The sequence below is a fragment of the Canis lupus genome, chromosome 1 (genome assembly GCF_048164855.1).
Source record: "Canis lupus baileyi chromosome 1, mCanLup2.hap1, whole genome shotgun sequence".
Taxonomy (NCBI): domain Eukaryota; kingdom Metazoa; phylum Chordata; class Mammalia; order Carnivora; family Canidae; genus Canis; species Canis lupus.
Genome location: NC_132838.1, coordinates 92,857,052 through 92,883,845, shown reverse-complemented (window position 1 = coordinate 92,883,845; position 26,794 = coordinate 92,857,052). Strand labels below are relative to the sequence as shown.

General features: G+C 36.4%; 1 protein-coding gene and 1 long non-coding RNA gene across 41 annotated transcripts in view; one reads left to right on the top strand and one right to left on the bottom strand.

The window, feature by feature from the left end:
• RFX3 (regulatory factor X3) overlaps positions 1-26,794 on the top strand; it is a 288,425-nt gene that overhangs the window by 141,953 nt on the left and 119,678 nt on the right. For all 40 annotated transcript variants that reach the window (XM_072839758.1, XM_072839754.1, XM_072839975.1 and 37 more), the window contains one exon: positions 25,479-25,576. In XM_072839758.1, the coding sequence (XP_072695859.1) occupies positions 25,479-25,576 (98 nt within the window). The remainder of the gene's footprint in view (positions 1-25,478; positions 25,577-26,794) is intronic.
• Positions 994-25,546, bottom strand: LOC140640550 (uncharacterized). The gene is made up of 3 exons (XR_012037308.1): positions 25,175-25,546; positions 24,436-24,485; positions 994-1,623 (listed from the first exon to the last, which is right to left on the bottom strand). It is a non-coding gene; the product is annotated as an uncharacterized lncRNA (long non-coding RNA).

Sequence of the window (26,794 nt, the reverse complement as noted above, 5' to 3'; positions counted from 1 at the left end):
CCTGGGTGGCTCAGCGGTTGAGTGTCTACCGTCAGCTCAGGGAGTGATCCCAGGATCCAGGATTGAGTCCCAAATCGGGCTCTCTGTGAAGAGCCTGCTTCTCCCTCTTTCTATGTCTCTGCCTCTCTCTCCTGTGTCTCTCATGAATAAATACATAAATCTTTAAAAATATATAAATAAACCAGCAAAAATTTAACTTGTGTCTAATTAAATAGATTTCTAAAATAAACTTAAATGGGTTAAAATAATTTTAAAAATTTTAAGTTAAAACCAAGGAGAATAAAAATTAAAATTTAATGATACATTAACTTAGGGTAGATTATATGTTTGCAGTAAGAAACAGAATTACATGAAAAATGATATGAAATGATTAATTTTAGAAAGCCTCTCATCATCTTGTATTGAGAAACTTGAGAATTTATGAGTAGGTGGTATGCTAATTCAAATCAATTTAAGAAACATGGAGTGATTGCAGTATGTCATGGGCAGAGGTAGACAAGAAGAATAAACTACAGCATGCTGAGGTCTTACTCACTGGCTTATAGAGTAAAGGTAGAATGGTAGACATGTACAGCTCATCCTGACACAGGCTTCACCATGAGAGAGTTATGGTGTTATGTTCATTCTGGCTGGGAACCAACAGCCTTCAAAGTGGAGGTGACAGCTCTGCAGAGAGATTAATAGTCATCTTAAATTTGCAGAACTTTCTATTTGGCCTTGAGATTTCCCAACATTTAGGTAATATTTTAGTGAATCTCTGTAGAGAGCATGAATAATTATTAGTCACTGAAGCTCATTCCTTGCATCATAGAGATTAATGGTTATAATACAGCTCCTACAAGTACTGTGCATAATATTTATGGGATAAATAACTTTTTGTTCTAATTTTGTTCATGAATCTTGTATCACGACCATTATCAATTACATAATTGTTATTAATACTAATTCAAAGAGTCTGGACCTGAAAGTGATCTTTTTTTTTTTTCTCCCTGAAAGAGATCTTAAATGTCATCTAGTCCTATGGGTTTTTTTAAACCTGTATTTTTAAAAATTTAGTTTGTGGAAAAACAAGCATAACAAAAAATTGGCCATCTTAACCATTTTTAAATGTTCAGTTCAATATTGCTAAGTTATTCACATTGTTGTGCATCCAGTCTCCAGAAGTCCTCTTGCAAAACTGAAACTCAGTATCTGTTAAACAACTCCCCCTTTCCCCTGGTAACCTCTGTTTTGCTTTCTGTGCCTATGAATCTAACTGCTCAAGGTCCCCACATAAGAGCAATCATATAGTATTTGTCTTCTTCTCATTGGTTTATTTCACTTAACCTCATATCCTCAAGGTGATCCACATTGAGCATATGTCAGAGTTTTCTTCCCTCTTAGATTCAAAAAATATTCTAGGCACCCCTGCTTTGACTTTCTCATTTTAAGGTTGAGGAAACTGAGATCCAGAAAAATGAAGCAGCTTGGCCACAACCACCTAGAAAATTAAGACTGGAATTCCTTCTCATTATTTAGTAGTTTCTGGACTGATCTAGGGGCCAGAAGCATGCCACATGTATTCTGTTGGGATGTGAAGTGATTTGAAGTGGTCTCAGATGATAAGATGGACTTCAAGTAGTTCTGTGAACAAGAAAGAAGAAAACATTGAATCCCAGAGCCAGGAAGTTGTCCCCCTTCCATAACCTGCCGCTCACTTGACGTAATCAGCAAGGTCAGTTTGGTGCAGTGTATCTGTACTATCTCACTTGTATTTGCTCACCCCCACCCCTTCACAGGTAAAACACACACACACAAAAGAGCAGGGTTCTGGCTCAGTAGTAACAGGTAACAACAGCTGGCTTGTTTAAAGTAACTATTTGAATGTTGTTCATTTTGGGTGTACTATAACAACGAAAGCTGGAACATAGAAGTTTTCCATTTCTTGTGGAGCTATGAAAGTTTTTCAAGCAATTTAAAAATTGAGGAACCACTTAAAGAAACTAAGTGTCTGAAGAGATGGCAATATATTGAAATATAGGTTACCTTAGTCTGGATAGTAAAGAAGTAAACTCCGATACAGAAATTTCAGTGCCAGGAGTTTATTTGGGAGGTGATTCCTGGAAATGCCAGTGGGATATTGGGAAAGTGAAACAAGGCAAGGAATTGATCCAATACAGATTCTAGGATTATGCACGTTACAGCTATGGCTAAGAGGGGATGGATCACACTGGGACAGTCTGGGAACCAATGTTTGCCACATCAGGGAAGAGGAAGCCTGGAGTTCTTATACAGACTCCTGTCCGTTATTGGCAGAGGGCTGCTCACAGCAAGGGTCAGTTTCCTGCTGTTTCTGGCTGTTTGCAGCTGAGCAGAGAGGGTGCTGAGAGTCTGAAATCTCTCTGCTGAACAGGTGGCTCTAGTGTTAAGTTAGACCGCTGTGTGTCCAAGCAGTGAGGGTGTGCACATAAGGACACAAGGTCCACCACACTTACTACATATGCTTTGCATGTAGTAGAGAAAGGACTACCTTGTTAATTTCTGTTGTGGCTAAACATTTTCAGAGTTTAGGATTTTACAGCCGTTATTAGATGCAAAATCTTGCATCTACAAGGGAAAGTTTTCTTGGCACCTAAACGTAGATAACTCTGCTGGGGTTGATCTTAGATCCTTTTCTTACTGGGCAGAGAGCACGGGAGGTCTGTGTGCATAGTATCACTTTGTCTGGTTGAGTAAAGGCTGGTGTTATTAATGCCCACCCCTGCCTTCTTCTGTTCCCTACAAATCCAAATCATTTTAGGCTTTCTTTGTTAAGTCATTTTCCAATCACTTAGTAATTTATATTATTCATTCCTGGACTTTCTCCAGCTTCTCTTCATCTTGCTTAAGTTGACGAGCCTATTTTCCCTAACTGCTTTTTCAAGATAATACATTTATTGAAGCATAATTTAAATTTCTGGCCACATGTAAAACCTCATGGTTTGTTAATAATTTATCCTCTTTTGATGGTAATTTAAATGATTTTAGTTATACAAATTACCGAAATTATCCCCAAAGTCATAGCGTATCTATATCAATTATTTGATAGTTATTAAAATGTATTTTAGAGCTATGTTAGTGGAAACACTGATTTAATCCTAAGTACTCTGCTCTAATATAAGTATAGTTAAAATTAAACAATTGGAATTAACTGATGCTACAGAAATTGAATTGGTTACGTTATTGTAAGTATCTAAATTTATTTGCTTTATCTTATTAACTCCATGGGCAAAAAAAAAAAAAAAATATGTACCGTATTGCTGGCTTTATAAGCAGAAGCATGTGAATAAAATGAAAGCTTTTGTAGATTGTGAACAGGCACCTCTGATGTTTTAGAGAGCTCATCCCTGGTCGAAACTAATAATACCCCATTTCAGTGATATAAATACCATAACAAATGACTTGAATGACTTTGCCTCTCATCAGTTTTTTCTATAAGCCGAGTAAAATAATTCAGTAATTATTTTGCTTTGCTAAAAATAGAATTCATTTTATGTTAAAACATAATAATTTGAAGAAGCTTTGTTTAATTATATTCTTGGTCATTATTTGCACAAATGTTTTGCAATACTATTGTGGCCACATATCATGATGAGAAACTTAATAAATTACTGTTTGACTTTTCTGGGGAAAACACTCACCCGTCCCCTAAAGACACATACACACACACATACACACACACACACACACACACCTGTATTACTTATCTGGATGTTGTAAAAGAAAGCATCTATTCTCAATTGACAATTATAAATGCATTCCGTAAGTATATTTCATATATAATAGAGAAAAGTGGAAGTATTTTACATACATACATGTTTTTGCCTTTTAGTTTTTAGTGAGCTTCAATCTATTTACAGTGAGCTACACAGACCTTGAGAGACACAGTTCAGTGTGCTGTGAGAGTGATTACTGAACCTACCCTTTGATCCAGAGACAGGATATTTTTATCACCCCTGGATGTTTCCTGTGCCTGTCCCAGTACATCTCTGCCTTCCTCTACCCGCCCCCACCCCACTCCAGGAAGCAAGTACTGTTCTAATTCACAGATTGCACATTCATAAGTTTTGTTCCCTTTCTTAAAAATCCCCTCATAGAAGAATTTAAAGTGCACAAGTTGACAGTTTCTTGAAGGCAGTTTTCAACTACTGAGTAGGTAAAGTCTGAATATTGATTTCTGTGATTCTAAAAAACAATCGTTAAAAATATAGGGTGGGTAGTTTTTAATACTCTTACTTTTAGACTTTATAAATATTTTGTAATTTGAATTAACATTGAACTGACTGCTACATACAGCCTACATGCACTCATTGGGTAATTTTCTGGAGATCACTTAGAACGCTTTTGACCATTTCAAACGCCCTAACTGGCCATTAAAAAAAACAAAAAACACCACCACCACAAACAAAAAACACTTGTCTATAAACCTAACTGGTCATGGATTCAGCCCCAAATTAGTCATCAACCATTTTTGTGATCCATATCTTTAGTCATTTGTTCTTGGCGTCAAACGTTTTTGTTTCTGCTGGTGTGAAAGCGTTATTTGATCTAATGGGCTGTCAGTGCTTCCAGGGACCCATCTTTTTACTTCTTTACAAGCAGCCCTTTCATGGTAGAATTTTATTTTATTTTACCAACTCAATGAATTTTATTCTTTAAAGTAGCATATGTGTGGAGCTATTAAATAAAAAAGTCATAAAGTAAGGAAAAATAAAACCGCTTTAGTTAGGAATAGCATGAGAACTGAAAGTTTCCTGCTCTCTTCTTGACCATCTTCTTCTTTTTATGTTTGTTGTGCCGTTTGCCTGTGTGGTTTTTTTGTTGTTGTTGTTCCTTGGTAGCTCAGAGCTATTTGCTGAATTGTGGTTTGTGCCTGCCTCCTTTGCTTCAACAAATCCTTTCTGAGGATTTACTATGTACTGGGTGTCATGATGGGTGATAAAGAAGGCAAGAGAACATAGGGTTTACTTAAGAAAGAAAATTGCCTCCTTACTCTTCTACATCAAAACCAGCATTGTTTTTGCAGGGATGTTAGTTATATAAGATGTAAATAGATGACAAAGCACGAGATTTAAATTATAAACTACAGTGCTTAGGAGTGGGAAAATTAAGAGTAATGATTCAAAGGAATCATAGTCCATCGTGAGGTTCCAGGCAGTTTGGCTGTCAAGTGGGAAATAGATTTCAGGTGGCCGGGTTTCCCAATGATGATGAAATCAATTGCAAACCTGTTCCCAAACGCCTTGGTAGTTAGATCAGTAATACCTTTTGTTTACTGAGTTGAAAACCATCAAAATAAATCAGTTACGTAAACAAGATCCATGTCCATCCTCGTGATAAGACCATCTGTCAAAGCTTCAAGAAAGATACTGGTTCCTAAGTCCATCACTACAATTCTCTCACTTCTCTTTTGTAGAAATTAGAATTTTGAAAAGAGCAATATCTGGCAAGTCAATAATTTTAAAGACCAATTTTGACTAAGAGAATCAACTTCTAAAATTTATTTCAGCCAATGGATAAGAAAATGTTTTCTTTTAAATTCACTTTTCATAATGTTTTACCAATTCTTTTTTTTTTTAAGATTTATTTATTTATTTATGATAGACGTAGAGAGAAGCAGAGACACAGGAGGAGGGAGAAGCAGGCTCCATGCCGGGAGCCCGACATGGGACCCAATCCCGGGACTCCAGGATCACACCATGGGCCAAAGGCAGGCGCTAAACTGCAGAGCCACCTAGGGATCCCCAACGTTTTACCAATTCTAACAAGTAGCTAATCATTATTCCATGTTAGAGTATGTTGATATTCTTAAATATTTCCCCTCTTTCTGTGTTTATTTTTCTATTTTTTTTTTTAATTCTAAAACTTAGTGTATTGCTGTCAGTGCTCTGGAAATTGAAATCATCATTATTCATATTCAGTGCTTGGCTTTTTCCTTGCTTTACTTTATTCATTCCTTTGTCCCAAACATTTTACACAAGTGCTATGTGCAACATATTTCATTAAAAAGGATTTAAATAGTATAGGAGTATGCAGACAAAAATAGAGAAGCTTATTTTATTTTCAGTCTAGTCACCAAGTACCATTGTAAATTTTCTTTCAAGATATCTTTTTAAAAATTATATAATTCAGCTTTATATCAGTTCATATTTCTCTAAGCTGATTTCAGTAGTTCTTAGAGTGTGAAGAATTTTAGAAATTTAGTATATTATGTGAAAACTTGAATTTTCACTTAAAGGCAAAATGTGTAAACAGTGAAGGAATTTATACTAGTGGAATCAAGATTGTTACCAATCACTATATTACAAAACTGTTTTCTCCTTTATGGTTTTTTTTTTATTTTTATTTTCTCCTTTAAACATTGTAGTCAGTGCATCTATGTAGATAAATACTGAAAGAATGTTGGTTATCATGTATCTCCTGACCTCTTGTGAAATAAATTTTGGATTCTAGGGTTTGGTAATAGTTATTATTGTCCTAAAGTTTTATTATATGCTTTACCTGATAATTTTTTGTCCTTTGATTTTTTTAATTTACTCTGTATCTTAAATATTTTAACTTTTTAAGGAAGAATTAGCCTTTCTTTTCCCCCAAAGCCTTAAAATTGGCAAGAAATTAAAGATTTAGATTGGTATCTATGCTCCTCTTAATCAGGGAGTATTGTGAGACCCGAAGTGGGGAAATACAAATGATTTTATTTCGTTTCTCCCTAGGAATCCTGAAAAATGCACGAAGGTGGAAGATGGCAATAACAATTGCCTTGAAGCTTATTCTGAATTCGTTTACCGTTGCTGTATAACAAATTACAAATTTTGTGGCTTCAAGCGGTTCCTATTTATTTTCTCATAATTTTCTGTAGGTCAGAAGTCTAAATGGACTTGACTGGATTCTCTGTTCTAGGTTTTACCAGATTGAAATTAAGGTGTCTGTCACATTGGGCTATTTTTTTTTTAACCTAGAGGTCCTGGGGAAGAATTGACTTCCATGCTCAAAGAGGTTCTTGGCAGGATTTATTTCCTTCCTTCCTTTCAGTAGTAGGACTGAGGTCTCTGTTTTCTTGCTGGCTGTCAGCTGGGGTCTGCTGTGTTCCCAGAGCTTGCTTGCACTTATTCCTCTTCTTCCATCTGTACAGCCACAAACACATGGCAAGGCCTTCTCTGCTTTGTCTTTCTGACTTCCTCTTCTGCTACAGCCAGAGAAGCCCTCCACTTTTAAGGGCGCCAGAGGCTGGATCAATTTCACTTTATTTTGAGCTCAACTGGGCCATATAACATAACATAATAACAGGAGAGATGCCTCATCATATTCATGTATTACAAGGGATTGAAATCTGAGGGTGGGGACATTTTTGGAATTTTGCCCACCATATCACTTTGAAGTCTAGCCTCAATCTTCATAAAAGCTCGAGGATCACCAGCAAGTGAGAGTGAAGCATGTAACTCACATGGGAAAGGCCATTAAAATGAAGACCTGAGTTCTAAAATGAGATATAATTTCAGTATAATACAAATAAAAAACAGAGCAAGGTTTTCTTAAAAGTCGAAAATCCAATTATAAAGTTAATGGAAAAGAATATACACAAGAAGAGCCCAGAAGATTTGGCAGAAAGAAAAGCATTGGGGGAAAGAATTTGTTGTACCTAATCTCAGAAAGCCATCACAAAGCTATAGTAGTAAAAACTGAGTGATGACTGACCAGGAATAAATAAATAGATCTGTGCATAAATAAGAACTTGGTTCATGATAAACCTATTATTTCAAATAATAAATGGATAGTGCCATAAATGATGTTGAGAAAAATTGGATATCTGTCTGGAAAAACAATAACAACAAAGTTAGACCTTTATCGTAATACTCAATAGAGATGATAGAGCTAATCAGTTTTAAAACTACAAAGCCAATACAAACAAAAACAGGAAGTATTTTTTTCATAATCATAGGGGCAGATCATCTTACATAGAACATAAAGGATCACAAGACTTAGAGGAAAGAAGTTGACCTGTTTTGCCAAGTAATAGTTAATAAACACCATAAACAAATTTAAAGGAAAAAAAGGCATGAAATACCTGGGAATAAAAATGTCATCATCTTTAACGAATCCTGTAAATCATTAAGGGAGGACAAACAATGCAGTAGATAAATGGGCAAAGCATATGAATAGGCTATTCACAAAACATGAAAGACACATGGCCAGTAACCATATGGAGAGATTCACCCCATAGGATGTTTGATAGAACCCAGGTGTGGTCCTTCTGTATATGAGTCCTTCTATCATGAAAAAGAAGAAAAGTAACCTAAATGTTCATCACTTGTGGAATGGTTGAATAAGTTAAACTTTATCTATACTATGGCATACTTGTGAAACCAATAAAAATAGTTGTGCTTGCGTGTATATTGAGACACACATACACCTAGATGGAAAGGGGTCTACAATGTATTGTTAAATGAAGAAAAGCAAGTAGCAGGAAAACGCATTACCTCTCACCTGGTTCATATATGAACTCTCCAACATAAAGATACTGTAGCAGAGACAAAGTGTTCACCTAGATATTTAGGCTGGACCCTGTGCTTATTCTGAGTATTGGGTTGTAAGCAAAAGTGACATGTATTCTTTGTCAGTCAAGGCCTTTGGGAACCCTGATGCCACCTGCAGTCTCTCGCCTCCTCCAAGGCTACATCAGGATGATAAATCTACACAATGAGAAAGCTTCTGTTAACTAGGGTCTCTAAGTGACCCTGGGAGCTGAGCCTCCTACACTCTCCCTTAGCTGGGTAACTTAGTAGTTAAAGGGCTCAGATTTAGGTGTTGTCTGCTGTTACATTTAGTGTTAACTGCTCCTGGTTAGTACAGGGACCTATATACACATCAATGTATGTATTTATTGTTAGAGGATTGGAGGAAGGCATGCTGTCTGTCCCATGGTTAGTTGTTATCTCCTGGAAGAAGAATAGTGGGAAATGAGTGTGAGCCTACAACAGGAGGCAATCACACATTACTGTGATTATTTCCTTATCGTATGAATCTTATGAAACTACTTGTCTTTTTGATCATAAAAATGTTGGGATACATAAAATGCAATATTAGCAAAAAAAGTAGGTGATATATTAATCGCTTGCTTCAAAAGTAACTTGACCCCTGCTATGGTAGACTTATGACTGCTACTCCTTCTATTTTGGTATTTGGGTAACTAGTAAGTTGATACAGTGAAGTCACTTTCTGTTTTAATACACATGTGAAATGTAAATCTCTCTAAAGTGGAAAGTCTTTTCATGTCTTTATTAAGAGTATGTGATTTGTAGTGTGTGATATACAGTGCAGTTTATTCAGTCTTTTGCCAACTGCTTCATGATTTTTGCTTTATTCAGAGTCTACTATATATATATTTTTTTTTACTTAGTTTTCTATTAACTTATTTAAGTGAATCAATTTAAAAGGAAAATCTTATATTCCTATGTAACATGAAAAACTAATATCTTTTGATGTAAATAGAAGATACACATTAAATTAAATATAGGAAAAATGAAATGATATTATATGATTTGGCTTGCTGCTCTTGTTTGATGATGACTTGATGACACTGGGGCTTACCGTCCTTTTAAAAAAAAGTGAGGTTATTAAATGTGAGAGGTGGTAAAAGCTGAGATCTTTTCCTTATCAGAGTGATTTAAAGATAATTAAAAATGGAATATGTTCTTAGTGTATAGCTTATAATTATTAATGCCTTGCCTCTGTACTATCAGTGTCATTACTCCCACATTTGGGGAAACAGGTTTTGTTGAAAGAATTCTAGGGACGCCTGGGTGGCTCAGTGGTTGAGTGTCTGCCTTCGGCTCAGGGCATGGTCCCGAGGTCCTGGGATCAAGTCCCACATTGGGCTCCCCGCAGGGAGCCTGATTCTCCGTCAGCCTATGTCTCTGCCTCTCTCTCTGTGTCTCTCAAAAATAAATAAATACAATCTATATAAAAAAAAGAATAAAAAAGAAAATTCTAGGATTGGAGTCAGAGGACCTGGAGTCAATGCTACCTTCATTTACCATATCTTTGGGTTTTCACTATGTCTTTGTATTTATAAAATGGGAATAAAAATGCCTACTGTCTTCACTTCATCTCAGGATTTTTGTGAATGAAATGGTATTGCATATCACTATTAATAATAGTTTTAGCACCAGTTTAACGATCACACATAACTAAGAAGTTACGTTACTTAGGTCATAGTTCTTCAGCTACCAGCACGTAAGTCTAACAACTCATTCTCCTGATTCCCAGTACTCCATCCCAGAGGAGTCAACATTTGTCTCCTGCAAAAGTGCATTGTTACCATAGATACTCAGATCAAATATGAATCTGTACCTATGTATTCTCACCAGGAGATACATTTAAAGTGCATATTCCAATGGTCAGTCTGGAGTTGCAGAACTTGATTTTATGCAGTTATATCTTCTGATGTGCTGCTTACATTTATTGACGTTTTATGTTTCTATAGTTTTATTTATTACAAGAAAGACTAGAGGGAGCCTTCTGTTTCAAAGAGCTCTCCTAATACTATAGTAAATTTGGTGTACTTAGCTCATTTGCTCTTCCTGGTCACCAGAGTGTTATTTAGTAAATTCCTTCCCCCAGAAATTATTTCTTAGTTTAATAGAATCTAGTATTGGTCAGTCCTGCTGGGCCCCAAGGGAAATAATGTTCAAGACAATTTTGTAATCGTAATAAAAAGTATTCCTCAAGCAAAAACAAACTCATAAATACAGAGAACAAACTGATGGTTAGCAGAGATGGGGAGGATGGGCAAAATGAGTAAAGGGGAGTGGGACATACTGGTTTCCAGTTATGAAATGAACCATAACACTGTATGGTGACAGATGGTAACTACACTTTTGGTGAGCATAGCATAACTACAGACTTGTCAAACCACTGTGTTGTACACCTGAAATGAATGTAACATTGTGTGTCAATTATATTTCAATTAAAATTAACTAACGAATTAATTTACAAAAAAAGAAAAGGGTGCCTGCATGATGCAGTCATTTGAGCACCTGACTCTTGATTTCAGCTCAGGTCATGACCTCAGGGTCGTAGGATTGAGCCCCATATCAGGTTCTGAGCTCAATGCAGAGTCTGCTGGAGATTGTCTCTCTCTCTCTCCCTCTGCCCCTCTCCTCCTGCTCACCTGCTCTCTCTCTCTAAGTAAATCTTAAAAAAAAAAGAAAAAGAAAAAGGTGTTCTTCACTCATACAAAGTAGTCATTTCATTTTTCCTTTTGACTCCCAAAAGCAGGTTTTTGTAGTTTATATAATATCCATCAAGTTTGTCATCAAGAAATCATTTTAAGCTAAATTTTCTCTGAGACATCCCACCTCCCAGAAACTCTCTTTTGCCTTTGGAAACTTGTTTCATCCCTTTCAAGTCGCTTCTGTTCTTTGATACAGGTCAGCTACATGATTCTTTGGGTGACTCATGATAGGCAGTTAGGGATGATTGAACTGATTCACTCCCGATTGAGTCGTCTATGTTCGTATCATCAGAAGTGTGAGATAGTGGGGACGCCTGGGTGGCTCAGCAGTTGCATCTGCCTTCAGCTCAGGGCGTGATCCCAGGGTCCTGGGATTGAGTCTCGCATCAGGCTCCCCGTGGGGAGCCAGCTTCTCCCTCTGCCTGTGTCTCTGCCTCTCTCTGTGTGTCTCTCATGAATTAAAAAAAAAAGTGCAAGATAGTTAGCCAGGACCTTACTCACGACTTCAGAGTTCATATGATTCTACTTGAAGTCCAAATATAACAATAATTCTTACATTTCCTAACAACTTCTAGTTGCCTACAGCAACTATATAGTTTTGATAAGTAATTCCTGTAGAGCTAAAGTTTCATATTTAACTCTAGCCCTGTTGAAGAAGTAGGCTTTGTGGTGTTTATGGGATTTGAATTTGCTAGAATGATCTCTTATTTACTGAAAGCCTGCTATGAGAAAACGATATCCAAAAATCCGAGTGTTCCTGAAAAGAAGCAGCAGCTACACAGTTTATAAGTGAGAGAGTCAACTAACACAGGGCCAGCAAGTGAGTTTATAATAAGTGAACAAATTCAATTTTCTACATAAAAAAGGGATTCTGTCATTTAAATTAACACCCCGTTTTCCACTAGTTCACATTCACCACATTCTTTGAAGTGGAAGGACTTCCATTTATAGAAGATTAAACAGATTTTGTGGTTATCATTGAGCATCCCAGGAACAACTTTGAATATTAAATATGAGAGATCTAGGGAAAATTCTTAGTTTTCTCAGTAAACCCAATGAGAGAGATTTAAGTAACATCCTTTTTTCCAGCCTGTCCTGTCACTTACCTTGCTTTTATTCACTGTGATCCTGTCCTAAACATCCTTTACCTGCAAATTATTTTGAACATGCACACCACTGGTAGATTTCTTTCTTGGCAAGATGTAGTCAATACCTTGTGACATATCCTTTATCTTACTTTTAACCAAGCCTTAAAAAAAAAAAAAAAAAAATTTAGGTTTGTGATTTCTATTTCGTGACCTGTGCCTGTTGAGGAGATGCATTTTTTTCCCTTACGCTGTTTCTGGCCTTGCGTCTTTCCTTCTCTTGGACCCACACTATGCTCTCAACTTTTTGGCTTACCTTTCCTCAATCTTTTCAATTCCCTACAGTTTTACGAGTCCAGAAATATTGAATGAGTTCTGTTCCTTCTCTTTTTCTCACAGGGCTGCTTTTCTAATTAACTCTGTGCTGCTACTCTGGAGGTCTTACTCTTCCCCACTGCCCTTCTATTAATAGCTGTTGCAATGTGGATTCTTTCCCTTCTGCTTCCCTTTGGTCAGTCACACAGCAGCCTCTAACATGGCTACTGTGATACCCCATGTTTTTAATCTGCGAAGAGCTCTCTAGTGGGTCTATTAAAGACATCTTCATGCGGTTTTTGACAGTTCTCAGTAGAGATCTTCCCCGACTTATGATGGGGTTACATGTGGGTAAACGCATCATTAAGTTGAAAATATCCTAAGTCGAAATGCTTTTAATGCACCTCACCTACCAAATATCACAGCTTAGACCAGCCTACATTAAATGTGCTCAGACCTTTTACGTTAACCTAGAGTGGAGCAAAGTCATCTAACATAAAGCCTGTTTTTTAAAAAAGTATTGAATATCTCATGTAACTCACTGAGTACACTGTCAGTGAAAAGCAGAAAGGTTGTTGGTTACAGACTGGTTGTGTGAGTGTGTCTGTTACCTATCAGTTCTTTACCCTCATGACCGCTGACAGATGTACAGCCTCCCTGCCCAGAATCATAAGGGAGCATCATAGCACATGTCTTGAGCCCTGGAAAAGACTGAAATTCAAAATTCAAAGTATGGTTTCTACTGAATGCCTGTTGCTTAAAATTGTTAAACTGAATCATTGTTAAGTTAGGGACTGTCTGTGCTCAGGCTGGACATGTCTGGTCCCAACCAAATGTGTAAGGAATACTCTTATGTGAGAAAGGTAATGAAGATCTTGACATAATCAAGACATCTTAAAAAAAACAAATATTGTTCTTAGCTGACTAATAAGCTTAACAATTATAAATGATTTCATTCACTTTTGAAAAGGTTTTGTTTTGAAGTGTGATTCATTTTATTTTATTTTTTGAATCACATCCAAAACAACATATTGTATAAATTTGTCCTCAGAATATACTACTTGATTGTATGGAGCTAGTGTGTTTTCTTGTGGTATGTACTTTATTTTGGTATTCACTTCCTTTATAAATAATAAGAATTATAAAAATGTATGAAAATAAGCAAATGCATTTGTAATAAGACATTTGAATAGTAATAAGAGGAGCTTCATTTAAATATCAGTAAGACAGGGTTAAATTGCTTAATGTAGCATATTATACATATTATACATTATGAATGTAAATAGATTGTTGCATATATTTATATTTTGGGAGATTTTTTCCCCCTTCATTTGACAGAGAATGGATAAATTTCTAGTAGAGAATGTTACTACGGTCAGACCTCATTACTGCCAATATTGTGATGTACTAGGTAACCTTTTAGAAATTAGCCCGAGGTCATTTTTATTCATTAAACAGTTCATTATAGAAATATTTGGTTGTTCCTCCTAATTTTACCTTTGTCCAACTCTTTTCAGTTCCCATTTTCACCACTTTATTTATTAAAATTCAAAAGTGGTGAAAAACTTTTGTCTTGGGAAATGCAACTGAATTTATTTTGGGAAAGACAGTGGAGTTAAAAGAAAATCAATTTCCTATAGAATTTATTTAATCCTCTTTTTCCTTTTCCCTAAGAGCTTTGATAGGGTAGGCAGTAAAATGTGACAGTTTATAGATTTCACAAAGATAGGTGGAATATATAGTAACTGGAAAGGGTAATGGCATACCTACATGATGTACATTTCTCCATCTCTCTTAGTAGTGCTGACCTGAGAGGTTCCTATGATTTGGAAATGTTGGGGTTTGAAGTAAATGATCAAGAACAAATTCTTAATACATCTTCAGTGCAAAAAGATGGTTTTGTTAGAACAGGAGGACAGGACCTGTGGGCAGAGAGAGCTGCACTGGGGTCATGAGGAGTGGCCTATTACATAACTTTCAAGATGGGAGGGGATAGGGATAGTCTCTAAGGAATTTGGAAACAAGGTTTCCAGGACCTTGAGGGGGCTGGCTATTGTTGGGATAAAGGTCATTTATTACTGTCTAATAAGACCTGAGTCATGACCCTTTGGATATATATCGATGGACCATATGCTTGGAGGATGATTGCTAACGTATATCTTGGGGAGGAGGTAGTGATAGGGAGTTTCTCTCTTTTTTTAAAGATTTCATTTATTTATTCATGAGAGACACAGAGAGAAAGGCAGAGACACAGGCAGAGGGAGAAGCAGGCTCCCTCAAGGGAGGCTGATGCAAAACTTGATCCCAGGATCCCGGGATCATGATCTGAGCCAAAAGCAGACGCTTGATCACTAAGCCACCCAGGTGCCCTGATAGGACTATTCCAAAGGAATTTTTGTATGTTAAAGGAGACGACTTAAAGGATCCTGGAGGTCAGGATATTAGTTAAGGTAAGATTGCCTTTGCCCTTAGCAAATTAAGTATCAACTACAAGGCAGTTGAGTTCCCAGATCTAGGAACGTCATTCCACCTGTCTCAAGGACTTGTCAATGGGCTATAAGTTGTAAGGAAATTTAATTTTTGCTTTTGCTTTTGTTTCCCACATCACTGCACTAAAGTATGGCAAATAAAATAGAAAATAAACTTATAATAGATAACAATTTAGGAAATACTTGAATAGAAATTAGTGTTTAACATGAGAACAGTATCAAATATTTGAGCAAATTTAAATCACAGTTATTTTAGGAAAGAGAAAAGAGCATGCAGCTTCCTCTTAAAATTTCACCTTTGTTCTTTAAAGATGCATTAAAGGGCATTCAAAGTGATCACATCAGTTCAATTTGGAATAAGCCTACCTTGGTGGTTTTATTATTTAAAAAAAAATCCAAATGCACTTATCCACATTTAGAAGATAATATACATTTTACAGATATTCACTGGGCATTTCCTTTGATAGATACATGGCATTATATAATTATTAATAATTATTAAATATTTACAGTGTGTTTATATTGTGTTGGGTCTTTGGGAATATACCAACAATATAAAAAAAAAAAAAATCCCTGCTCTATATGGGAACGTGGGCCAGGAGTTGAAGTGGGCTAGAATTCTGCTGTTCTCATTTCCAGCCTGTGACTGGGTTTTAAACTCTGCAAGACTAGTTCTGTAGACACAGATTATCTTCCTGGATCTGATTAATTTGAGGCAAAAGAGCATTTCTATGGCTCTCCAACTTACCTTCTTCTTCTGCTTTCTTCTTCTTCTTTCTTCTTCTTTTTTTTTCTTTCTTCTTTTTAAAAGATTTTCAGGGATCCCTGGGTGCTGGGTGGCTCAGCAGTTTAGAGCCTGCCTTTGGCCCAGGGCCATCTCAGGGTCCTGGGATTGAGTCCCACATCAGGTTCTCTGTGTGGAGCCTGCTTCTCCCTCTGCCTATGTCTCTGCCTGCTACCACCCCCCGCCCCGTGTCTCTCATGAATAAATAAATAAAATCTTTATTTTTTTAAAAGATTTTATTTATTCATTCATGAGAGACAAAGAGGCAGAATTATGTTTTTAAAAATAAAATCTTTATTTTTTAAAAAAGATTTTATTTATTCATTCATGAGAGACAGAGAGGCAGAGACACAGGCAGAGGGAGAAGCAGGCTCCCTATAGGGACCCTGATGTGGGACTGGATCCCAGGATCCCAGGGATCATGACCTGAGCTAAAGGCAGACGCTCAACCACTGAGCCACCCAGGTACCCCTCCAACCCACCTTCTCAATAATGGATCTCCACTGCCACAACTAAAGAAGGCAGGAAGGAGAGGAAGGAAGGTGGGAAGCAGAGAAAGGAGGGAAAGAAGAAAGAAAGAAAATCAAGCAATGCCCTCAACTAAAAACTAAATAAGAGACTCAACAATCTTTAACTTCTCATTGGTGAAATGAGACCTGCATACATAAAATAGTTATTTTCCATAAAAGTTATTTTTCCTTTTTTTCTCCTCCTTTTCTTTCTCTGTATTTACCCCTCTTTTTACTTCCTCCACCATCATTACATCCTCAAAGGAATACCTTCTCAAACCACAAGCCCGATTTGCAGTTGTATTTCTCATCATCACTAACTTGTTTCGAGGACCTCTTCAACCCACTTTCTAATGGTTGGTAGAAAAGCCGTACATACTGGATAATAATGAAAATTGTATTACCTCCAAAATAAGCTGTCAATCAGTATTTTTACTTTTAGTTTGGTCTTTATTTACTTTGTTGATTCCTTAACTTGATAGGTAATGCAAAGAATGATGTCCTGTTTTTACATAGTACTGTAAAGTCTCCGTGTGATCAAGGGACATATTTCTATATTGCTCTCTTAGATGAGTTAGCCAGCATTTATCCAGACTTCTTTCCCAAGATTCTTGGCATTTTCTGAGTTTCATTTCTGCATTGATTATGGAATCTCTTATTTCGAAGGAACCCTTGATGAACATTTATTGTGCATATTTATGGCTGAAACCAAGTGGTATATAAAGTTGAAATTTACACAGATGTAGAAGACAAGACTCCTTATTTTTGAAGTATTTAATAATTTCACTATTTATTCAAGATGTATTTTAATTATTGTGTGTATCTTTACCATGCTTTGTATCTATATTTAATAGTTTTGGATTCTCACAAAAATTCTTAATGATGTAGGGGATGGAATTTCTTACAGATAAGGAAATTATTACTTAAATAAATTGACTATTCCAATATATGAAGAGCAGATAACAGCACAAGCCTTAAAAATCTCATCTCCTACTTTCAAGTTAAATGATTTTGCCAGCTGTCACCCTATTGGCTACAATGAAGGAAACCAATGGAGAACATAGGTTATTACCAAGCCACTTGCTACCACTTGTATTAAGAATTCTGAGAGAAAAAAGAAAGGAATAGTCTCTCATGGGATAAAGCAAGTTACAGAAGGCTATTTTTGAGAAACTAAATTTTAAATCAGCTCTGGAAAGAAATGGTAGATTTGTGTTGGTTGATGAGATAATTTATATAGAGAAAACAACCAGAACTATGAGAAGGTAGCAAGAATGTGCAGAATTTAAAGGGTGATTATAAAGGAGCAGAGAAGCTATGTTTGGAAATACTCCTCCAGGTTTAGATGGTATTGTATCCTAGTCTGAGTTCTTTCTCATCTAAAGTGTGATAGGGGGTTTCTGGCAGTTTGGGTTTTTATTTCCTTCCTGAAATGTTTGCTAGAATTCACCCATGAAGCCAAATGGACCTGCAATTTTCTCTAGGGATATAAATTTGATTTCATGTATATATATAATTTTTTCTCCTTTCTCTTTGCAACTGTTGGTGTTTTGTGTCTTTTAAGGACTTTGTTCATTGGATTTGTTGACATGAAGCTCCCTTTATTATCTATTTTCTGTCTTTACAGTGTGTTTCACCTTTCATTCTTAATAATTTGTACCTTCTTTCTTTTTCTCCTAAATCTACTTTAAGGTTTAAAGTTTCATTGATTTTTTTTAAAAAATTGTTTTTCAGAGGTCTGTTCCATTGATTATGTTTTCTCATACTTAGTTTTAATTTGTTCTTCATTTTCTAGCTTCTTAAAGTTGAAATGTTCGATTTATTGCATTGGGGCTTCTTTTCCTACTAAAAATATTTAAAACTATAAATTTCTCTTTATGCACAGCTCCACCTGCACTCCAGATTTTGATGGATTGTATTTTCATCATCATTGAGCTCAAAATATTTTTAAATTTCTCTTGTGATTTCTCCTATGAATCATAGGTTAAATTAAAGTATATTTTGTGCTCATAAATGTTTGAGTGTTTTCCAGATATCTTTTCATCTTTGACTTCAAATTGAATTCTTTTCTGGTCAGAGAATATACTTTGTTACTGTTTTGATTATTTGAAATTTGTGAGGATTTGTTTTCTTTTCCAACATTTGAGCTGTCTTGCCGTATGTCCACGAGGACAAGCAAGAAAGTGTGCATATTCTGTTGCTCTTCTGAGGATTGTGGTGTGAAAGTCATTTAGGTCAAGTTGGTTGAGAATTTCTGAGTCCTTCTGATTTTCTATCTTTGTCAACTATGGAAAGAAGGATGTTAAAATGTCCCATTGTGATTGTGGGTTTGCCCATTTATTTCTTCTATGAATTCTCTCATGTATTTTCAAACTCTGTTCTTAGATGCAAACACATACAGGATATTTCTTCTTGATAATTTTATTGATGAAATACTCCTCTTTATCTATGGTAATTTTCTTTGTCTGGAAGTCTACTTTCACTGATAGTAGTAGAACCACTCCATCTTTCTTATGACTGGTGTTTGGAAAGCTTATTTTTTCCACATTCTTTTATTTTTAACCTTTCTATTTCTGTATATCGAAAGAAAGTGTGTTCTGGGGACACTCTGGTGGCTCAGTCGGTTAAGCATTCAACTATTGATTTCAGCTCAGGTCATGATCTCAGGGTCATGAGATTGAGTCCTAAGCCCATTATGGAGCCTGCTTAAGATTCTTTCTTTCCCTCTCTCTCTGCCCCTAACTCCCTACCCACACTCTCTCTGTCTTTAAAAAAAAAAGATAGATAGATAGATAGATAGATAGATAGATAGATAGATAGATGATAGATAGATAGTAGATAGATAGATAGATAGATAGATAGATAGATAGATAGTATTCTAGTGGCTAGCATATAGTTGGGTCTCACATTTCTACCCATTCTGACAATCAAGATTTAAAACTTGTTTATTGAATAAAATTATCAATATGGTTACATATAATTCTAGCATCTTGTTATTTTTTTCTATTTGTCCCATTTGTTGTTCTTTTTCCTCTGCTTCTGCCTTCTAATGGATGTATTGAGTGTTTTTAATTATTACATTTTATCTCCACTATTGGCTATACTTTTTTTTTTAATTTGGTGTTTGTCCTAGGATTTTTAGCATATATCTTAATTTGTCATAACCTCAGTTCATGTAACATACCACTTAATGGAAAGAATATTTACAAGAGTGTTTATTTTCATTTCTGTCTTCCATCTCTTGTGCTATTTTTGTGATACATACATTTCCTTGCTGTATCTGTGGTGAACTCCATTATATGTTGTTGTTATTATATTGACTTTACATGGTCAGTTATCTTTTATAAAAATTGAAAGATGAGAAAAAAAAAGAAACAAAAACTTTTAATTTCCCTGCAAATTTGTTAGGTCAAGTGCTCCTTATTTCTTTATTTAGATCCCACTTTGCATCTGTAATATTTTTCTTTTGCCTGAAACACTTCCCTTTTCATTACCTCCCGTGGAGGTCTGCTGGAGAAGAATTCCCTCAGCTTTTATCTGAAAAAGAATTTCTCCTTCGTTGAGGTAGGACATTTCACTGATAATGGAATTCTAGGTTGAGATTTTTTTTCCCCCTCAAGACTTTGAAGATGTTACTTGATTGTCTTATGCTTGCCTTATTTATAACTGGGTATCTTTCAATCCTCAATACATGTTGTCCTGTGTATGATGTATCGTTTATCCCATCCGTTTTAAATTTTTTCTCCTTCTTGGGATGCCTGGGTGGCTCAGCGATTTAGTGCCTGCCTTCGGCCCAAGGCGTGATCCCAGAGTCCTGGGATCGAGTCCTGCATTGGGCTCCCTGCATGGAGCCTGCTTCTCCCTCTGCCTGTGTCTCTGCCTGTCTCTCTCTGTCTCTGTCTCTGATGCGTAAATAAATAAAATCTTTAAAAAAATATTTTTTTTTCTTCTTCTTATTGAGTGTTAGCGTTTTAATGATGATATACTTTGATAGGGTTTTCTTTGTCTATACATTTGGGTATATTGAGCTTAGATCTGTGTGTTTATAGTTTAAATCAAATTTGGAAAGTTTCTACCACTCTTCAACTATGTTTTTTGTTCCTCTTCTTCTGAGACTCCAAATGCAATTAATGTTATTACATAGTGGGATCCCTGGGTGGCGCAGCGGTTTGGCGCCTGCCTTTGGCCCAGGGCGTGATCCTGGAGACCTGGGATCGAATCCCACGTCGGGCTCCCGGTGCATGGAGCCTGCTTCTCCCTCTGCCTATGTCTCTGCCTCTCTCTCTATCTCTCTCTCTCTCTCTGTGACTATCATAAATAAATAAAAATTTAAAAAATAAAATCTTTAAAAAAATGTTATTACATAGTTCACTGATTCTCTATTCCTCATTTCTTTTTTGTCTGTTCTTCTTGGCAGATAGTTTGTGGGGTTCTTTTTTTTAAAGATGTTATTCATTTATTTATTTGAGAGAGAGGGAAAGAGCACAATTTGTGGGAGGGGCAGAGGAAGAGAAAAGAAGCAAGCTCTCTGCTGAGCAGGGAGCCAGGGAGCCAGATGCAGGCCAATTCCAGGATCCCAGGATCATGACCTGAGCTGAAGGCAGATGCTTAACTGACTGAGCCACCCAGGTGCCCCATGGCAATTAGTTTTTATTGCTAGGTTTTCAGATTGACCAGTCTTTTCTTCTGCATTATGTAGTCTACTCTTACTCCCATTCAGTGAATTTTACTTTTCAGATTCTGTATTTTTCATCTTGTATTTTTCAGTATTCTACTTCGTTCCTTATAGCTTCTTTCTTTTTTTCTCATCATATTCATGTTCTCCGTTAAAACTAGTCTATTTATAGCATTTTTGTAAAGATTTTATTTATTCATGAGAGACACAGAGAGAGGCAGAGACATAGGCAGAGGGAGAAGCAGGCTTCCTGAGGGGAACCCAATGTGAGACTTGATCCCAGGACCCCGAGATCACGCATGAGCTGAAGGCAGACACTCAATCTCTGAGTGTTGAGTGTCACCCAGGCATCCCTATTTATAACTATTTAAAAATCTCTGCCACTTCCTATCTTTCATTTCTGTATGTTTCTATTGATTGACTTTTTTCTCCTGATTATATATCACATTTTCCTGCTTCTTCACATGTCTAATATTTTTTTATTTGGTACTCGACATTTTGATTCTTAAAGTTTTGCATGTCTTGATTTTGCTGTCTTCCTGTTAAAGCATTAAACTTTGTTTTATATAGGCAGTTACCTTAATCAACTTGATCTTTTTGAGGCTTATTTTTTAGCTTTATTAAGATGGCTCTAAAGTACTCTTGCTCTAGAGCTAGTTAAGCCTAAGGCTTAACATCACTATATCTTGAATGTTGAGTATCTCTGTGCACTATAGATGTGCAATTCAGTATTCAGCATCAGGCTGAAAGGAATCTTTGTTAATGTTCCGGGATCTCTTTCTCTGCTTAATGCCCTCTCTGACAGTGCTCCCAAATTTCAGCTGCCTTAGCCTCCCCAACTCCAGAGTATATCTCCTCACTGTGGTGTGATCATGATGTTCTACTTGGTTACTCCCTGCTCAGCAGTCTAGGAAATGCCTCCATTTCAAAAGCTGGGATCATTATAGGATCACCTTGTGTGTTCACCTACTCTTAAGGATCACATTGTTATGATGCCTTTTCTCAAATGACCAGAAACATCATTTTACATCTTTTGTCCAATTTTCTACTTGTTTAGTGTGGGGAGGGCATTTTTAGTATATTTATTCCATCGTGGCTGGAAGTAGAAATCCTTCCATATATTGATTTATGTATTTTATGTATTATGTAACAGATGAATTCATTTTCATCTTAAAAATCCAAGAGTAATATAGATATTCAGAATAGAAGATGCTAGTCACCTTACCTCTCCCACCTCATTTCATGTCACTCAACAGAGAAACCACTTTTAGAAGTTTGATGTACATCCTTCTATTTTCCTTTATGTACTTACATCCATTTATATATACATGTTCACACAAATTAGAAATATCCATAAGTACATAAAGCAGTTCTGTAAGTATTATTTTGTAACTTTTTCACTTGATAACATCTTAGTGATAGAAATCTTATTTTTAAAGTATGTATCAATGAGAGACTCCTAACTCTGGGAAACAAACTAGGGGTGGGGGGAAGGGGAGGTGGGCAGGGGATTGGGGTGACTGGTGACAGGCACTGAGGGGGGCACTTGATGGGATGAGCACTGGGTGTTATTCTATATGTTGGCAAATTTAACACCAATAAAAAATACATTTAAAAAAATGAAAAGAGGAACTATGGACACAATAGAAATAGGGTAATAATAAAGGGAATAATAAAAATAATCTAATGCACAAAAAAATAAAGTACGTATCAATTTTAATTTTTTTAACATTAGCCATATATTCTACAGAATGGTTTTCTTCTAATTTACTTAATCACTCTGTTTCTCATTCATTAAAGTTTTCCCTTCTAACTTTTTGCTCTTCTAAACTGTATTTTTTAAAATTTTTTTATTTATTCCTGAGAGAGAGGGACAAAGAGAGAGAGAGAGGCAGAGACATAGGCAGAGGGAGAAGCAGGCCCCCACTGAGCAGGGAGCCTGATGCAGAACTTGATCCTAGGATCTTGGGATCATGACCTGAGGCAAAGGCAGATACTTTGCTGCTTAGCCACCTAGGCACCCCTAAACTGTATTTTTTAATAATATGGTACAGCAACTTTTCCAGTGGTAAGTATTTCTGTAGAAGAAATCACAAAGTTTTCAAATAGTCTGTTTATAAATTGCCTTTCTAAACAGTTTTTACATATTTACATTACTCCTAACTAACCAGGTTCTTTGTTTTTTTGTTTTGTTTTGTTTTTGTTTTTAAGATATTATTTATTTACTCATGAAAGACACAGAGAAAGAGTCAGAGACCTAGATAGAGGGAGAAGCAGGCTCCCTGAGGGGAGCCTGATGTGAGATTCAGTCCCAGGATCCCTGGACCATGCCCTGAGTCAAAGGCAGATGCTCAACCACTGAGCCACCCAGGTGTCCCTAACCAGGCTCTTTGAAGAAAGGTTGATTCTAGATCTAGAACAGGAAATGTAAGAGATAAGTCTAGAATATCTTATCACAACAGAAACCAAGGGAAGTAAAAAAGATAACTGTGATCCAGTAAGATCACAGTAGAAGTAGGCAGAAGATTTAGAACCCCCTTTGAAGGGACTACCATTGGTCAGAGATGGGTCAGTTTACCAACCAAAAAACTATTGGATCGAAAAACATCAAATATGTTTAACCACCAAGAATCATAAAGATACCAACCAGATCAAACCCCAAACCACATTCTTCACCTTGGAAAGGAATTAGGGGATAAAATCATTATTCTGAATACTGGTAGGGAGAAGAATCATGTATTTTATCCTCCTTTTCCCGTACAAACCTTATTTCAAAGTAACCAAATAATTAACGAGAGGAATTTATTTTTTAATTAATTACCTTACTTACTTACTTAATTAATTAATTAAGAGAGAGTACAAACTAGGGGGTCGAGGGAGAGAGAGAGGGAGAAACAGACTCTCTGCTGAGCCCTGATGCAGGGCTCCATCCCAGGACCCTGAGATCATGACCTGAGCAGAAGGCAAATGCTTAATGGATGGATTCACCCAGGCATCTAGAGGGGGGATTTCTTTATAGAAGTCTACTAATAAATGTAGAAGGAATAACAGAATCAGACTACCAAAGTTATAACCTTTATTAATTGAAATACTAGCCCTAGGAAATAATCATCAGTGGCTACAAATAATCTCAGGTAAAGCATGAAGAAGAAGCATATTATGATAAGTGGGTGTAGCTGACAACACCTGACTCCACAGATCATATGTTAACACTGTGGAAGGAGAGATAGCCAGCTGTTATGTGGCAGCTTTTCCAAAATTGAACCTGTTCAAGGCCCTCAATCTAACTACCACTTTATAGGACAAACAGGAGTTAAAGGAACTTACAAAATGACATCTCAGGGATGCTATCAGCCAACTCTAGAATTCCAGAGATTCTATAAGACAAATAATCAAGTTTCTTCAATAAGTAATAATCAAGAAATAAAAATATTTTTATTAGATTTAGCCATTATTAGATTTTATTAGATTAACTTATTTTATTAGATTAGATTTAGAGATTAAAAGAGAAAGATAGGAAATCTCACTCAAATGTAATATGCAGACCTTCTTTGGATCTTGATTTGAATAAACCAACTGTAAGAACACAGTGGGATAATTAGATTTTAACAATGACTAGATTTTAGGTCATATCCAGGAATTGTTAATGCTTTACGTGTGATACTAGTATTGTGTTCGTGTTAAAAATAGTCCTTCTCTCTTAGAAACAAAATGAAATATTTATCACTGAGGTGATAGAATCTCTGCACTTGTGTTTAAATAATCCTATAAGGGGTTAAAAGGGGAGGTCTGGTGGCAATTATTTATCTTGGATGAGGAGTACTCGGGGTTTATTATAGTAGTTTTTCTACATTTGAGTGTGTGTACAGGGGGTTTATTATACTATCTTTTCTACATTTGAGTGTGTGAGATTTTCTATCATTAATTAAATTTTTAATTTTTTTAGAGCAATCTCTGTACCCAGCGTGGGGCTCAAACTCATGACCCTGAGATCAAGAGTCATGTGCCCTACCTACTGAGCCAGCCAGGCGCCCCATGAATTTTTTAAATTGAAAAATAAACTTACCTTTAACAGGCCACGTGAAGAGAATTTTGTAAACCATCAGAATAAGTGAGGAGCTTTCAGAATTTTCACCCCAAATATTTGGGAGTCTGTGTATCCCTATGCATCTGCAGAAACGGCATTCCCAAATGGTAGAGAATTTGTTCAGCATACTTGCTACGCTAATTTGGATCCAATATGCACTTTATCTTGAAATTTGCATGAATCCCATAGTTTTCAACCCCCTGGAGAAGTCTTTGAAGCAAATCTAATGTTGTGTATCCTGTCCTATCTCTTTCTCAACACGATCCTAATATTTGTTTTGCAGGTACAGCAAGTACAGACTGTGCCACAGGTACAGCATGTCTACCCAGCTCAGGTGCAGTATGTGGAAGGAAGCGATACTGTCTATACCAATGGAGCGATGTAAGTTTACGCGTGGGAGTATTTTTAGTTCTCCCATGTGGCTAGAGAAAATAGTGTACTTTCTGACACTTCCCACTCATCCCAAATTGTTTCCTTGTTTTCACAGGAATTTTTTTTTCCAAAACAGACTTACTGAAATTAAGCTCATGAGTGAAATTTGTCTAGGTTTGTTAAGAATGTGTGCTGATTTTCCTCTCACTGAACCTCAGTGGAATATTTTAAATTCTTAAAACTGTTATGCCTCTTCATGGTTTTCACTAGGTTGAGAAAAAAATGTATACCCCTCGTTGGTGATTTCTATACCTTATTGATACCTTATGCTTTTTGTTTTTATAAATAAGGTCGATTTGTTTGTGTGTTTGTCTGTAAACTAATTACAAATGAGTGCAATAGTTTCTTTTGGCATTTATTAAACGAAGTACTTAGGCTCCTTAAGGGTAGTTGATCCTCAACTCTTAGTTTCCTGTCTAAACTTGCCTTTCCATCCTCCCTTCCCCCACGACTCCTCACCAAGAATATATATATTTGTAATTTTATACCAATTGGGTTTTTCAGCCACTTTGGATTAAATAAGATTCAGAATGTTATATGAGAGACTAAGAATTATTATAAATCACCAGGACGGTTTCCATTTAACCAACTGAGGTTTTGTTTGCCATCTGTTGGATCTCTGGCTTTACCTGAAATTGAATTTGGATTCTCTACTTCTTTTTTTTTTTTTTTTAAAGATTTTATTTATTTATTCATGACACACACACACACACACACACAGAGAAAGAGAAAGAGAGGGAGAGAGAGGCACAGACTCAGGTAGAAGGAGAAGCAGGCTCCATGCAGGGAGCCTGACGTGGGACTTGATTCTGGGTCTCCAGGATCACACCCTGGGCCGAAGGTAGGCACTAAACCACTGAGCCACCGAGAGATCCCCATGGATTCTCTGCTTCTCTTGTGCCCACCTCCCTTCAACATTGGTGTGGTCCCAGGTCGATAACTTCTGCCTGCTTTATTCTTACTGCACCTTCTCTTGCCCTGGGTTGTTTCATAGACTCCCATGATGTCAACGTAAACCTCTATGAGGGCAGGAGTTTTTGTTTCTCTTTTTTCCCCTCCTGCCACTGCCATAAATCTAACACCAGAAGAGTGCATGACACGTAGTGAAAGTTCAGTTATTGTTATGTATTGTTATTACAACTCAAAACCTTGGAATCCCAGTTTAAC